Raw genomic sequence first — 15,217 nt, forward strand, 5'->3', positions numbered from 1 at the left:
ATTATTTTGCTCCAAAGGCCGTGTTCTTTCACATAGTGTACACAGGCTTTTATATTTCTCTTACACTGAATACACTTATCATCCATTCTGTTGTCAAAACCAGAAAGGCCAAGAAAAGTGGGGCAGAGGTCAAGTAAGACTAAATAATTTTCATGAGTTTTTGCTGTTTCCTGTAATTTTTTTTATCAGTGATGTGTTCCAACAAAAAATCTGATAAAATTACTTTTACATTAGTCACTTGGAATAGTTCCTTCTATTGAATAGTAATGACCCTGAAGGGACTTTTTTCTTTTTTCTTTTCACAGGCAGATTATTAGTCACTTATTTCTGTCTCTTAAATATATGCCTAATTTAAAAAAAAAAAATCTTGTTTCAGAAAAGAAAAAAAAAATCCTTTTCCTAAGTGAAATTAAAATAGCTCTCAGTGTCCCCTGTTTTTTCACCATGTAAAAACATGTAGGTATATCTTAAATATGGCGTCAACACAGGGTTTCCTAAGAAAGTGAACATGATCTTAGGGCTTAGAGGTCATGAAATTCACAGTTTAATATAGAGCGCTTGTGTTAATTAGAAAGTTATTTTCTCGCATTTCACCTTTCACAGTTTGTGTTCCAGCTATCTTAAGTATCAGGAGGTTTCCCAACTATACTCCATGTTCTCTTCTCTTGAACTAGATGGACACAGTTCCCTTCAACGGGAGCCCTTCTGCCAATTTCAGCCTTACTGTTTCATTTAGCTAACACATCATCATGACTGCAAGAACTAATTTTTCTCTTTTTCTCATAGTGAGGAGCTGTTTCAGGAATAGAAACAGAGATTTTATGAGTGTATGACTGACTCAGAAATGTCACAGGAGTCAACATTTGACCTTTACTGACTATGTAGGGTCTTACTTTCAAAGTAGTTCCTAAATCAGCCATTTAATCATGGGGTCTGTCAGTAACTGTGAACTTAGACAAATTACTCAGTCCTTACTCAAGGAGCTCATTTTAAAATAAAAGTAATAATAATATCAGCTTCATTATTTAGTTGTACCAGTTAAATGGGAACACATATTTAAGTCTTTCATCAGTACTTCTGGATCATGATAAGTGACAATAAACCATCGTTTTATGTTATCACACCATGAGAATAATAGTAAAAGTATTGTTATTAGTTCTGCCATCTGTGTAGGAATTCCAAGATAATGTGAAATTTATCGAGGTTTACTTTCTGTCCTCTTTGACAACAAAATCATGAAGAAATGTAAAAAGGATAAACTTGAAAATTTATATTTACTTGTGCTGATTTACTTGGTAATACAAGTTGAGAGATACCAAGTTTATGCTGAGAACTGGAAGAGGCTTTTGCTGTAGCAAGCTGTTTTCAGTGTCATTTCGTTCCTCTTTCATTTTTAGGCGTGTGTAAGTAACTGAAGCCAAAACTTCGGTTAGAGGAAGTTCTAACCAGAATGTGAGCTTTTTCTCTTGTTTTTGTCACATTCTGGCGCTGAAACTGCCGACTGAGTGAGCTGTCCTGTAAAAATTGGGCACAAAATGCACGATAGCAATCCACTGGAGGAAAATTTTATACCAGTTGACTTGCTGGCAACCTCAAGTAAGAAGCTGGACTGTATGACATGAATGTGGGAACTGAGGTGGTAAGATTATAGCAGTGATGGGATCTAGTTTCTGCAAAGGGAAAATGGTTAACAGTCTTTTAAAGAGTTTTCAAGGATGAGAGATGGAGTTCTAGGGGTTATAAATTAGTTTATAATTTGTGTAAAAATATGCAGATACTTAAGTGCACTTGTCCTAACAAGTAAGGAGAGAGAACTCTTAGAGAAAGATGTAAGAGAATGGGGTCAGGTTAAATTTATGATTGAGAATAAATATTTAAAAATTAATGTCATTGAAACATATACTAATATTTTATTAATATTATTAATAATTCATCAATCAGCTATTAAATATTAAAATTAAAAAATTAAATTAAACAAATGATGAAATTAAAAATTAAAAAACATTAATAAAAATTAATTTCACTGAGGGGCGCTTGGGTGGTGCAGTTGGTTAAGCACCCAACTCTTGATTTTGGCTCAGGTCATGATCTCAGGGTCATGAGATGGAGCCCCATGTTGGGGCTCCATGTGGAGTCTGCTTAAGACTGTCTCTCTCTTGGGGTGCCTGGGTGGCTCAGTCGTTAAGTGTCTGCCTTCGGCTCAGGTCATGGTCCCAGGGTCCTGGGATTGAGCCCCGTGTCGGGCTCCCTGCTCAGCGAGAAGCCTGCTTCTCCCTCTCCCACTCCCCCTGCTTGTGTTCCCTCTCTCACTCTCTCTCTGTCAAATAAATAAATAAAATCTTTAAAAAAAAAACTGTCCCTCTCTCTCTTCCTCTGTCCTTCCCCCCACTCTCTAAAATAAATAAATCCATTATTAGAAATTATTTATTAGTATTATTTTATTAACAATATTAGTATTAAATATTAATTTATTTACTATTAGTGTTAAATCATTTATTAATATTAATATTATTTATTATTTATTATACACTTATTATTTATTATTAAAATTAACTTCACTGAAAAGAACAATACATAGTTGAAAGTGTTATATAGACACAGGGTATTATCATTATTAAATAAGGTAAAAAGGGGGCACCTGGGTAGCTTAGTCAGTTTAGTGTCTGCCTCAGGCTCAGGTTCTGGGATCGAGCCCCACGTCCGGCTCCCTGCTCAACGAGGAGTCTGCTTCTCCCTCTCCCTCTGCCCCTTCCTCCAGCTCGTGGACTCTCTCTCTCTCTCAAATAAATGAATAACACCCTTAAAAATAAATAAATAAATAAATAAATAAATAAATAAATAAATAAATAAAAAGTAAAAAAATTTATCATGAAAGCTCATAGGAAAGAAAGAATTAAAAAGTAAAGAAAAGGTAAAATGAGTTTTTTTAACAAATAAAAAACATAAACAGAAGTCAAAGAAAAAACAGTAGAGCTTTCAAATGGAATTATCTTACATTGGCTACACAGTAAAAAGAAAATATCTAAATATACATATATAATCTCATATATATTATGCATTTATATGAAGCTTGAAACTTTTAAAAAAACACTTGTATTTGAGGCTTTATATGATGATTTAATAAGTGAAAAAAGGTATTTTGTACCTGTTGGGGAAAACTGAAGTGTTGTAATTTACGACTGAAAAAAATATTTTTGTCTTTAGTAGAGGTAGTAATCAATTTAGAGAGAAGGCAGTTCAGATGAGGAAAAGATGATTTCTAATTATTGTTAAATGACTTCATTTATTTCTTTATTCATTTGGTATTTTGAGTATTTCTATAACAGCTGCTTTAAAGTATATGTCAGATAATTCCAACATCTGTGTCATTTTAGCATTGGCTTTTCTTGATTTTCTTTTCCCATGAAAGTTGAAATTATCATGGTTATTCATATGCTGAGTAATTTTGGACTGTATTCCGGACATTTTGAATGAATATTTTGTTGTGAGACTTTTGACTTTACTTAAATTTTTGGAGTATATTAATGTTTTTGGTTTTAGCAGGCAATTACTCTGGCTATTTTCAGGTGTTCTGTGGGCTTTGATTCCAATGTCAGCTCACTTTTTGGATCCTTTGTAATGTTATTCACATCTTTCCTGCATGTGCATCAACCCAGTGGTCAATCTGGTAAACATCAATGAAAAGATTTCTAGTGTGGATAGAATATTAGAGAGAAATATACCTGTTTAGCCAAGAACATCTCTAGATGAAGTAGCTAAAAGTGTGTGCAGTAGCCAAAAGATGGAGTCAGAAGAGGGTTCCAATGATAAAATTTACAAGAGGTTTTAGATAATGTAGGATGTTTTGAGATATAATGTAAATGGAGAAAAATGTACAAAACAAATATACAGCTTAATGGATTATTCTAAGTTGAGCATCCTTGTTAAATACTGTCTTTGTTAGAGAAAGAAGTTTGCTATCCAGCTCAGAAGCCCTCCAAGTATTCTCTCGAATCACATTAAATTGATTTTTATGAGAATCATTTTCTCACTTTAATTTTGACTTTTTTTTTTTTTAAGATTTTATTTATTTATTTGACAGAGACAGAGATAGCGAGAACAGGAACACAAGCAGCGGGAGTGGGAGAGGAAGAAGCAGGCTTCCCCTCGAGGAGGGAGCCTGATGTGGGACTCGATCCCAGGACCCTGGGGTCATGACCTGAGCCGAAGGCAGACGCCTAACGACTGAGCCACCCAGGAGCCCAACTTTTTTTTTTTTTTAAAGCCTTTTAAGTCTCTTTTAATCAAAAGATTTCCTCATGGTTGCTTTTTAAAATTTGGCTTTCACTTTTTTCTTTAAGATTCAAGATAATTTATTATGTAGAATTTCCAACAGTCTGGAGTTTGTTGATTTCATTCCTGTTGCTTAATTGACATGATTCTCTCTCTCTTGTATTTCTATTAAAATGGTAGCTGGATCTGGAAGTTTAATGAGATTTTTATTTAGTTTTTGGGAGGGGTGCAAAGCTGTTCATGGGTTAGTTGTGTGTTAAAATCAATTTTAATTTCTGTGAACAATTAAACTCGAGAGAGAAAATTGTAAATTCACAAAATGATAGGCCAATTGCCCCCTCTAGTGAAAAGGAAAGAAGTGAAAGTAACATTTTGATGGTTAATGCTTCTAGTAGTCTGATGTCTGTTCTGCATTTAATGGAAACATAAACAAAAACAAAAACATGTTTTCAATATTTATTTTTCCAGATTACCGGCATCCAAGGAAGCATTCTATTACCGTTACCCTGAATCAAGTCTTGGTTTTATCCACAGTCATATGTCTGATATTTATATTGCTTGGTATAATTATGAATTTGTTAGGTAAGTGAATTGTAATCTTTGTTCATCTAGACAAGTCCATTTTCCAAAAGAAGAGAGGACTTATTGATAATTTTCCTGTTCTTTACACTTCTTTACAGTTTAATTTCACTGAGTTAAATTCCAATTACCTTATAAGTGGGGTCTTAGATCTTAATTGTGTAATATAGAGGTCATGTTATTGGAAGCTTAATAGAAGGACCAGAGTCCGCATAAGGTAGAACCCAGTTGCCAATCATATTGTGCTTTAATTTATATTATTGCTAGGCCTTTAACCATGTAGTTTTAATCTATATGTATACATATATATTTATAAACTCATATATTTTAATTACAAACATATATTTATATACTTTATATGTTTATATATATACAATTTACTCTCAAATTACATTTTCTTTTTAAAAAATTTTTCTTTGGATTAAGGATATATAAAAATGAGCTATAATAGACATATAACATTATGTTAGTTTCAGGTGTACAATGTAATTGAAATTAAATGTTCAATTAAAATTACTTCAAAGGTATTACGTGTAGATCCTAGTGGAGGACACATCAAAATAGAGTTGTAGAAGCTGAATGTGTATGATTTATGAAATTGTGTTTATGTTTGAATATTGGCCAAGAATTCAGTAATTTTTAAACCATATATTAATGAGGCTTTAGGCTGAGATATTAGAAAGAAGAGAGGATCACAAAAAACATGGTGGTTTACAAAATACAGATGATCAATTTAGATGATCAGTTTTTTTGTTTTGTTTTTTAACCTTTTTCTATTACTATGCTATACGAGGTTAATTGACTTTTGTATATTGAACAATCCTTGCATTCTGGGATTAATTGCACTTAGTCATGGTATTTAATCTCTGCACCCCTCCCCCAAGTCACTGAGGTATAATTGACAAAAATTGTGTATATTTAAGGTGTATAACTTGATGTTTTGATATCTGTATATATGTGAAATAATCACTACAAATTAATCAACATATCCATCACTTCACAGTTACCTTTCTGTTGTCGAGAACACCAAAGATTTACCCTCTTAGCAGATTTTAAGTATACAATACAGCATTGTTAACTATAGTCACATTGTGTATGTTATATCTCCAGAACTTATTCTTCTTGCATGACTGAAACTTGGTACCCCTTGCCCAACATCTCAGTATTTCCCCCACTTTCCCTTCCTAGCAATGACCATTCTACTTTCTTCTTCTATGATTTTGACTATTTTATATTCCATATATGAAGTAAGATCATACAGTGCTTGTATTTCTGCGTCTGATTTATTTGATTTAGCACAGTGTCGTCCAGGCTTATCCAATTTGTCACAAATGGCAGGGTTGCTTCCACTTTAAAGGCTGAGTATTATTTATATATCTTGGGTATTTTGAAAATGCTGCAATGGATAGGGGAATGCAGATATTTCTTTAAGATAATGATTTCATTTCTTTTAGATATAACCCCAGAAGCAGGGTTACTAGATCATAAGGTAGTTCTATTTTTAATTTTTTGAGAAACCTTCATACTGTTTTCCATAATGGCTGTACCAATTTACATTCTCATGAACAGTGTACAACGGTTCCCTTTTCTCCACATTCTTGGCAGCACTGGTTGTCTTTTGTCTTTTAAAAAATAGCCATTTTAACAAGGGTGAAGTGATAACTCATTGTGGTTTTCAGGGACAAAGATTTATTTTACTTCTATAACACACATGCTTGCATGAATACAAGTGAATCAGATGGAAAGAGAGAGAAGTGAGAGAATATCAAAACTACTAACTGGCTGTATAACAGTGCAGGCATAGAGGTATTGTGGTCTTCTTGTCCAGATACTCTAGCATCTTCTAGCCCCCACTTTTTTGGAATATATAGCCAGTTTTCCCAGACAACACATTATTTCTTGGATTGCATACCCTGGAAGCAATTTAGCTAATGAAGATGCCCTTATAGCTTAAAACACACTTGCACTGTATCAAATGTAAGCCAAGCTTTGCTGTAGAAAATTACAAGAATATTCCTCTATACCTCCACCCCAACCTGAGTAATAACATAAAACCTACCCTACTGTTATTATATCCAGATGTAATATCCTAACAAGCTTTTCAAGTGCTGCTTACAAATCCTAGAGTCAATAATACTTGGAATATTCCATGTTCCAGGGGATCCTTATTTATTTTTTAATATTTTTATGATTCCATGGATAACGATCTATTCTTGCCATTCTATAACCAAAAATAAAATACCTTATACATTGATGAAGCAAAAATAGAGATTTGAATTAACATTACTTAATAAAGAAGCTGTAAATAGGAGAAAATGGTCATAAAAGTGGAAGAGTCAGCTACCAGTGGATCAATAAAGACCATCTGAAAAAAACTTTCCATGCTCTGAATCCTACTTGAAGAGAGCATCTCTCCTGGTTATATGGGAAGTGTATCAGAAAAGCCTGTCCAATGGAATATTGTCAGCTTCAAAATATAGAAAGCATCACAAAATTTCCTTAGTAGAAGGAAGCTCCTTAGTAGAAGAATGCTCAGGGTAAAACTACTTCTTTTACCCTCATGGGACTCTTTAGACATGTATCCGACCATTTCATCTCAAGAAACTCTTCACAAAAGGTATCTATACCCTGCACCTCATTTTATTTAGGAAAGTATCTAGAGCTCTTGAACTATCTGTTCTCTAAGGCTGATAAAATGTTGCTATTGATGTACCTAATATTTTAAGGAAAGGTAACATTGTTGAAATCCAAGTAGACAGGTATATAGTCCAGAGTTTAAGGCATTATTTATTCTTTTTTCAATTCATCCACTAACTAAGGCATTACTTGAATCTTAGCTTTGACATTTGCTGTGTAATATATGCAATGACTTTCAAAATTCTATTCCTCATTTGAAATATAAGGATAATACCTTTAGTATTTCACATGACTATTGAAAAGTGTATTAGAAAGCACTTGGTAATATATATAGGAAAATATAAAAGCAAGTTGTTTTTATTTTTAGTAACTGGAAGAAAATTGCATCAGATATCATCAGAGTGTTTTGAAGCTGCATGCCCAGAAACCTGGATTGGTTTCCAAAGAAAGTGTTTCTATTTTTCTGATGACATCAAGAATTGGACATTCAGCCAGAGGTTTTGTGACTCACATGGTGCTGATCTTGTTCAGGTTGAAACCATCCAGGAACTGGTAAGAAAATAGTTCTACCTAGAATAAAAAAAATTGGCTCCTCCAATATGCTATGTAATTCTATGTGAGAATGTCTAAAATACAGGTTTAGATATCTGCCTAGATATTGATTTTTTAACATAAGGAGAGAAAAGCCAGCAGATGCTACATTCTGCAGTGGGCCATCTACAATTACCTTAACATTCATAGCAGGAAGGTGGCCAGAGAGCAAGCCAGTGCTTTCTTTGACTTATGAGCAAGAAGTATGCAAATAGAATTAGACAGGGAAACATAATTTTAAATTGTATTAAGTTAACATTGCTTCAAAATGAATCAGGCAGGAGTGATATCAGAGAAGATGGCAGAGTAGAAAGCTCCTGGAGTCTGTACCTAAACAACTATTGAGCTGGCAGAAACTCTCTCAAGTAACTGAGTTGGAACTCTGGAGTCTTGCAGCATCCAAGGAATAACTTAATGAAGAGGTTAGTAAATTTCACTTAATCCCAGTGAAGTTCAGCTTTCCCATGCAGTGGCTACCATTCCCCACACCTCATCATGGCTGGGAGATATGGGGACTTCTGGCCATGTTCCTGGTAAAACTTGCTGGATCCAGGATGGCCAATAAGAACATTGGTCTTCAAATATTGTGGTTATGTGCTGTTATTTTTGAGTGCTGCTCTTCATTGCCAAGGGGCAGATACAGAGGTGGGCTGCCATTTTTTCCTTCAACTTCTACCAACTGAAGTGATTTCCAAGGGATTTAAAGAAACAGTGCTTGTTTTTTTCCCCTTTTGGGAGCCAGGCATTTAAGAAAATCTTTGGCAGGGAACTGGCTGACCATAGAAATAACAAAATAAAAATTTCAGTGACCACACACAGTAAGGAATACACATTTTGCAAAAATTATTAGGAAAAGTCACAGACAGTGGTTCCAAATCTCAATAATCAAAATTCAACAATCTCTGAAGAAAAGAATTATATTCCCAGAGTTAACACCATAAAATATTCATAATGTCCAGTTCTGAACAAAGAAATTACAGAACACACAGATGAATAGGAAGGCATAACCCATTCACAGGGAGATATATCTGAAAGAAACCATCCCTGAGGGAGCCCAGACATTGGAAATATTAGTCAAAGATGTAAAATCTACTGTACTAAATATGGTCAATGAGCTAAAGAAAACCATAGACAGAAAAAGTAAAAGAAATCGGGAAAATGATATATAAATAAAACGAGAATATCAATAAAGAAGTAGAAATTATTAAAAGGAACCAAATAGAAATTCTGGAACTGAAAAGCACAATAATTGAAATGAAAAACTCACTAGAGTCTTCCTTTGAACAGGAAGAAGGAAGGATCAGCAAACTTGAAGATAAGATAATTGAAAGTATCCCGTTTGAGGGCACCTGGGTGGCTCAGTTGGTTAAGCAACTGCCTTCGGCTCAGGTCATGATCCCGGAGTCCTGGGATCGAGTCCCACATCAGGTTCCCAGCTTAGTGGGGAGTCTGCTTCTCCCTCTGACCCTCTCCCCTCTCATGCTATTTCTCTCTCTCTCGCTCTCTAATAAATAAATAAATAAAATCTTTAGAAAAAAAAAAAGAAAGTATCCCGTTTGGGAATAGAAAGAAAAGAAAAAAAACCCCAAAAATAAATGAACAGATCCTGAAGGAACTGTGGTATCATCAAGCAAACCAATATATGCATTGTAGGGATCTCAGAAGGAAAAGAAAAAAAGTAGGAGAAATATGTAAAGAAATAATGGCCCAAAGCTTCCCAAAGTTGAGAAAGGAGATGCATATACATGTCCAAGAGCCTCAACAAACTCCTAAGCAAGATAAATTCAAAGAAATCCACACTAAGACAAATTAGAGTCAAGTTATCAAAAACCAAAGAGAAATTGGAAAGCAGCAAGAGAAGGGACTAGTCAGGTGTTGGGATCCTTAGTAAGATTAACAGTTGATTTATCCTGAGATACTATAGAAGCCAGAAAGCCGTGGAATGACATATTTTAAATTCTGCAAAAAAAACCTGCCGGTCAAGATTCTGTGACTGTCGGGACACCTGGATGGTTCAGTTGGTTAAGAGTCTGCCTTAAGCTCAGGTCATGATCCCAGAGTCCTGGGATTGAGTCCCGCATTGGGCTCATTGCTCAGCGGGGAGCCTGCTTCTCCCTCTCCCTCTGCCTGCTTGTGCTCTGTCTCTCTCTCTGACAAAAAAATAAATAAATAAAATCTTAAAAAAAAGAATTCTGTATTTGTCAAAACAATCTTTCAGAATAGGGGAAAAAATAAGATACTTCTAGACAAATAGCAGCTAAGGGAGTTTCTTAGCAGTAGACCCATCCTTAAGCAACTATAAAGTCTGAAATTAAAGTACATTAGATAGTAACTCAGAGACGAAATAATAAAGAACACTCATAAAGGTAACCACACAGATAAATATAAAGCCAGTATTACTATACTCTTGGTTTAGTTTGTAATTCTCTCTTTTTACATACAATTTAACAGGTGAATTCATAATACAATATTATAGATCTATGTTAATGGGCATACAATGTATACGTATATAATCTATGACAATAATATAAAGATGGGGTTGGAGATGTATAGGGACAAAATGCATATATATGACTGGCAGTTGGATAAAAACAAAATGAGATCCATCTATATGCTCTCTATCAGAGACTCACCATAGATATAAAGACACAATGGATCGTGGATCACCACATCAAAAACTAATGATGTATTGTATGGTGACTAACATAACATAATAAAATAAAAAAAAAAAGACACAAAGAAGTTTAAAGTGAAAGGATGGAAAAAGATATTAAATGCAAATAGTAACCAAAATGAGCTGTGTGGCTATATTCTTGTTGGACGAAATAGACAAAAGCAAAAAAGTTTATGACACAAAGAAGGATATTATATCTTGATACAAATTTTGATACATCAAGATCTAACAATTTTAAACATATAATACCCTAATAACACAGTCCCAAAATATATGAAGGAACGATTGACAGAACTGAAAGGAGAAATAGATATTCTATTATAATAGTTGAAGACTTCATGATTCCACTTTCAATAACGGGTAGAACAATCAGACAGAAGAACAGTGAGGAAATAGAAGTCTTGAACAGTTCTACAAACCAATTAGACCTAAAAGATATGCGGAACACTCCACCCAACAAGAACAGAACATATTCTTCTCAAATGCACATGGAACATTTTTTCAGGATAGATCATATGATAGGCCACCAAACAAGTTAGTAAATTTGAGAAGATTGAAATCATATAAAGTTACTTTTGCAATCACAATGGAATGAAACTAGAAATCAACAATAGAAGGAAAACTGGAAAATTCACAAATATGTAGAAATTAAACAACCCACTGTTAAACATCCAGTGAACAAGAAAGAAATCATAAGGGAAATTAGAAAATACCTTGAGACAAATGAGATGAAAATACAACATACCAAAACTTAAGATATGTGGTAGAAGCAATACTAAGAGGGAAATTTAGAGCTGTAAATGCCTATCTTAAAGAAAAAAAAAGAAATATTTAAAATCAGTATCCCAATTGTATATCTCAAGGAAAAGCGAAAATAAATATCATCTTTATGACTTAAAAGTAAAAATTTCCCTAAGGAGTCATTAAATCCACTAATCATAAAGAAAAATCATACATTTAATTATATTGAAATTAATACTTGTAATCATAAAAAGATGCTCTAAGTGTTAACAAAGATGTGTAGCATGGAAAACTGGCCTATAATGCTGGTGTGTATAATTTCTTACAATGACATCAGAAAAGAATTTGGTGTCATTTGGTAAAATTGACAATAAGTATTCACTGTGCCATGATCATTCATTCCAGGACAGGTGCCAAGAATGTCATAACAGCATTCATAATAACTTCAAACTTTAAATAATGCTAGTGGAAATCAATAATAGAATAGATAAACAAATTGTGGAATATTAATACAAAGTGGCACTATGCTGAATTAAGAGCAAATTATCAGTAATTTCTCTCAGTTTTAATATTTATGTGTGTATGCTACTATGGCATATCTATTCTCTCTGTATTATTAAACAACACAAAATTAAAAAGGAGAAAATTATAAGAGCAGTTAAGAATATAGCATAGAGGGGCACCTGGGTGGCTCAGTCCGTTAAGTGTCTGCCTTCAGCTCAGGTCATGATCCTGGGGTCCTGGGATCGAGCCCCTCTGCCACTACCTCCTGCTTGTGCCTCTCTCTCTGTGTCAAATAAATAAACAAAATATTTAAAAAAAAGAATATAGCATAGAAGCAACACTTCTTCTGGGAGAGGCCAGATAATGACAGGTTAACTCATATCATCTTTGTTTTCTAAAAGAATTTCCTATTGAGGTATAAAGGCCCTTATGACCACTGGATTGGGCTCAGCAGAGAACAAGGCCAACCATGGAAATGGATAAATGGCACTGAATGGACCAGCTGGTAAGTTCTGAAAAATATGATAGCAATATTTGTATTTGGATTTACATTGCATGAAACCAAACATGTTCTCCAGTTATATCCTCCAAAAATTTTTTATTTTAAGATTAGTTATAAAGGAATAAAGTGAAAAATTGTAGGTTGCAGAGGTTTTGAAAGCTCCTCCAACCAATACAAAACCTATCATATGTGGCATGCTAGAATGGTGAACTTGACAACCACCTCCTCTATGTCATTGACCAACTCTTTCATGTTGAGCAAACTACACAATCTTTAAGTCTGTTGCTTACCTCTACAGCAAAATTAATTGTACTTGCTCGATTGATCTCACAGGGTTGATGTGAGAATCAGAGATTTTGATGTATATGGGTGCACTACTTAAACTTTAAAATCTTATATAAATGCAAGTTAAATTATTACATTAAACTATCACTGCATCAATCTTCAACCATTTACATAAGGATGAGTGATGGTAATGGCATCCATTATTTATAAGATCATAATTATAATGTTTAGCACAAGTACAGTTTGGCATTGTCAAATTTAATCTCAATCATATATCTATTGGATCTTTATATTACGGGAAAAGTTTTGGATAATGTTGGAAGACTTGGATTCAGACAATTTTGCTAAATGTTTTCTTGTCTGAGGACATGAGGAGGTTTTGAAAAGTTGCTTTATGAGGTTATGAAAAGTAGCCAGCATTGGAAATATCACTTTATTTGGTGAAAAGGTCACTGGGTAGGACAGTGGTAGTTTTGAAAACTAGTTGTTACCTAGTAGCTTTTTGATCTTGGACAGATGTTAAGTTTTAGGAGTTAGAACTCATATTTACACACTGTTGTATGTGCAGTGCTTAGCACATTGTGGATGCTTGTTAAATATTTAGTATTAACCTTTACCTCTTCCTCTATAATACTGAAATAGTAATGTTTACATCATCTAATTCTGTAAGTGTTTAAAGGAGCAAATATATTGTTAACTATATATTTATTAAGGGCTAGCTTGTCTCAGCAATAGGCAAATCATGTCACACTATAGCAATTTCACATGGTACAGAAGAAAAACTTATAGTCTAAATGCTGACCCAGATGTCTGTGTCAGGCCATTTAAATGCTGATGAATACCACAGGAGAAAATCAGGGCCCAAGAACAACAACAACAAAATTACCTGTAATATAGCAGCATTTCTTCCCTCTTCTCTTTCCCAAAGTGAAGAAGGTGGGAATAGCATGGGCCCTGTATTTTCATCGATTTAGGCATGAATCGTAGTTTTACTTGTTATAGAATCTTGGGAAATTCTGTTGTTTTTGTTTGTTTGTTTGTTGTTGTTGTTTTTGTCCATAAAAAGAGATAATATATATCTCAGAGGGTAATTTTTAATATTAAAGAGATGATGTGTGTAATGCATCTTATATTTAGAGGCTGAATTAATGTTAGTTTCCTTATTTTCTCATCTTTATTCCCTCTGCTTTTGGAGAAATATCTGGTGGCCAATTGATTGATTCTGCTTCTTCCATTGCAGTTTTCCTATCAGAGGAGGAGGAGAATGTGCCTATTTGAATGACAAAGGTGCCAGTAGTGCTAGGCATTACACGGAGAGGAAGTGGATCTGTTCCAAACCAGACACATATGCCCATATGCAGAGACAAAGCTCTATCTGACCTTCATATACTCATTGTGACCATGCCACTAAATTTTTATTTTTCATCTTGTTTATTAGAAACTGTATTTTTTTATTCTGAGTTTTTTTTTTTTTTTTTTTTTTTTTATTTGAGAGAGAGAGAATGAGAGACAGAGAGCATGAGAGGAAGGAGGGTCAGAGGGAGAAGCAGACTCCCCGCCGAGCAGGGAGCCCGATGCAGGACTCGATCCCGGGACTCCAGGATCATGACCTGAGCTGAAGGCAGTCGCTTAACCAACTGAGCCACCCAGGCGCCCTATTCTGAGTTTTTTTATGTGGTGATCTGTGGGTTCAAGCCCCACTTTGGGTTCCCTCCCTGCACCAGGATCCCTGCTCCGTGGGAAGCCTGCTTCTCCCTCTCCCACTGGCCCCTGCTCTCGCTATCTCTCTCTCTGTCAAATAAATAAATAAAATCTTTAAAAATAAAATAAAATAAAATAAGACATGAATATAACCTGACATTCTTTGTATATAGTTGGCGTTTTGTTATAAATTTTATAAATTTTCTCTCAAAACCCTGTGCAGGACAAAAAGCTTTCATTCTAGAATTACTTATTGAAAGAGTAGAAGCAGTTTTCTTTCTATTTAACTTCTTAGTCTTATTACACTCTCAGAACATTCTCTAATGTTACTAATATTATACTATGTGTTAACTAACTAGAATTTAAATAAAAACTTGAAGCAAACAAACAAAAGAGGTTAAAAAAATGCTGTGTACTTTTCACCTATTTCACCCATCCCCCCTACCCACCTCCCCTGTGGTAACCATCAGTTCGTTCTCTATAGTTAAGAGTCGGTTTGTCTCTCTCTTTTTTTCCTTTGCTCATTTGTTTTGTTTCTTAAATTCTACATATGAGTGAAATCATATGGTATTTGTCTTTTTCTGACATATTTTGCTTACATTATACTCTGTAGCTTCATCCATGTTGTTGCAAATGGCAAGATTTCATTTTTTATGGCTGAATAATATTCCATTGTAGATACCACATCTTTGTTTGTTTCAAGTTTTTATTTAAATTCTAGTTAGTTAACA

The 15,217-nt window shown here is 34.2% G+C and overlaps 1 protein-coding gene across 1 annotated transcript; it reads left to right on the forward strand.

The window, feature by feature from the left end:
* The first annotated feature begins 1,401 nt into the window (after positions 1 to 1,401).
* CLEC2D (C-type lectin domain family 2 member D) lies at positions 1,402 to 14,643 on the forward strand. The gene is made up of 5 exons (XM_036067270.2): positions 1,402 to 1,596; positions 4,741 to 4,854; positions 7,856 to 8,040; positions 12,400 to 12,503; positions 14,026 to 14,643. Exons 1-5 carry the CDS (start codon positions 1,536 to 1,538, stop codon positions 14,162 to 14,164), a joined length of 603 nt encoding a protein of 200 aa, XP_035923163.1. The 5' UTR covers positions 1,402 to 1,535; the 3' UTR covers positions 14,165 to 14,643.
* The last annotated feature ends 574 nt before the right edge of the window (positions 14,644 to 15,217 follow it).

The sequence above is a fragment of the Halichoerus grypus genome, chromosome 6 (genome assembly GCF_964656455.1).
Source record: "Halichoerus grypus chromosome 6, mHalGry1.hap1.1, whole genome shotgun sequence".
Lineage (NCBI taxonomy): Eukaryota > Metazoa > Chordata > Mammalia > Carnivora > Phocidae > Halichoerus > Halichoerus grypus.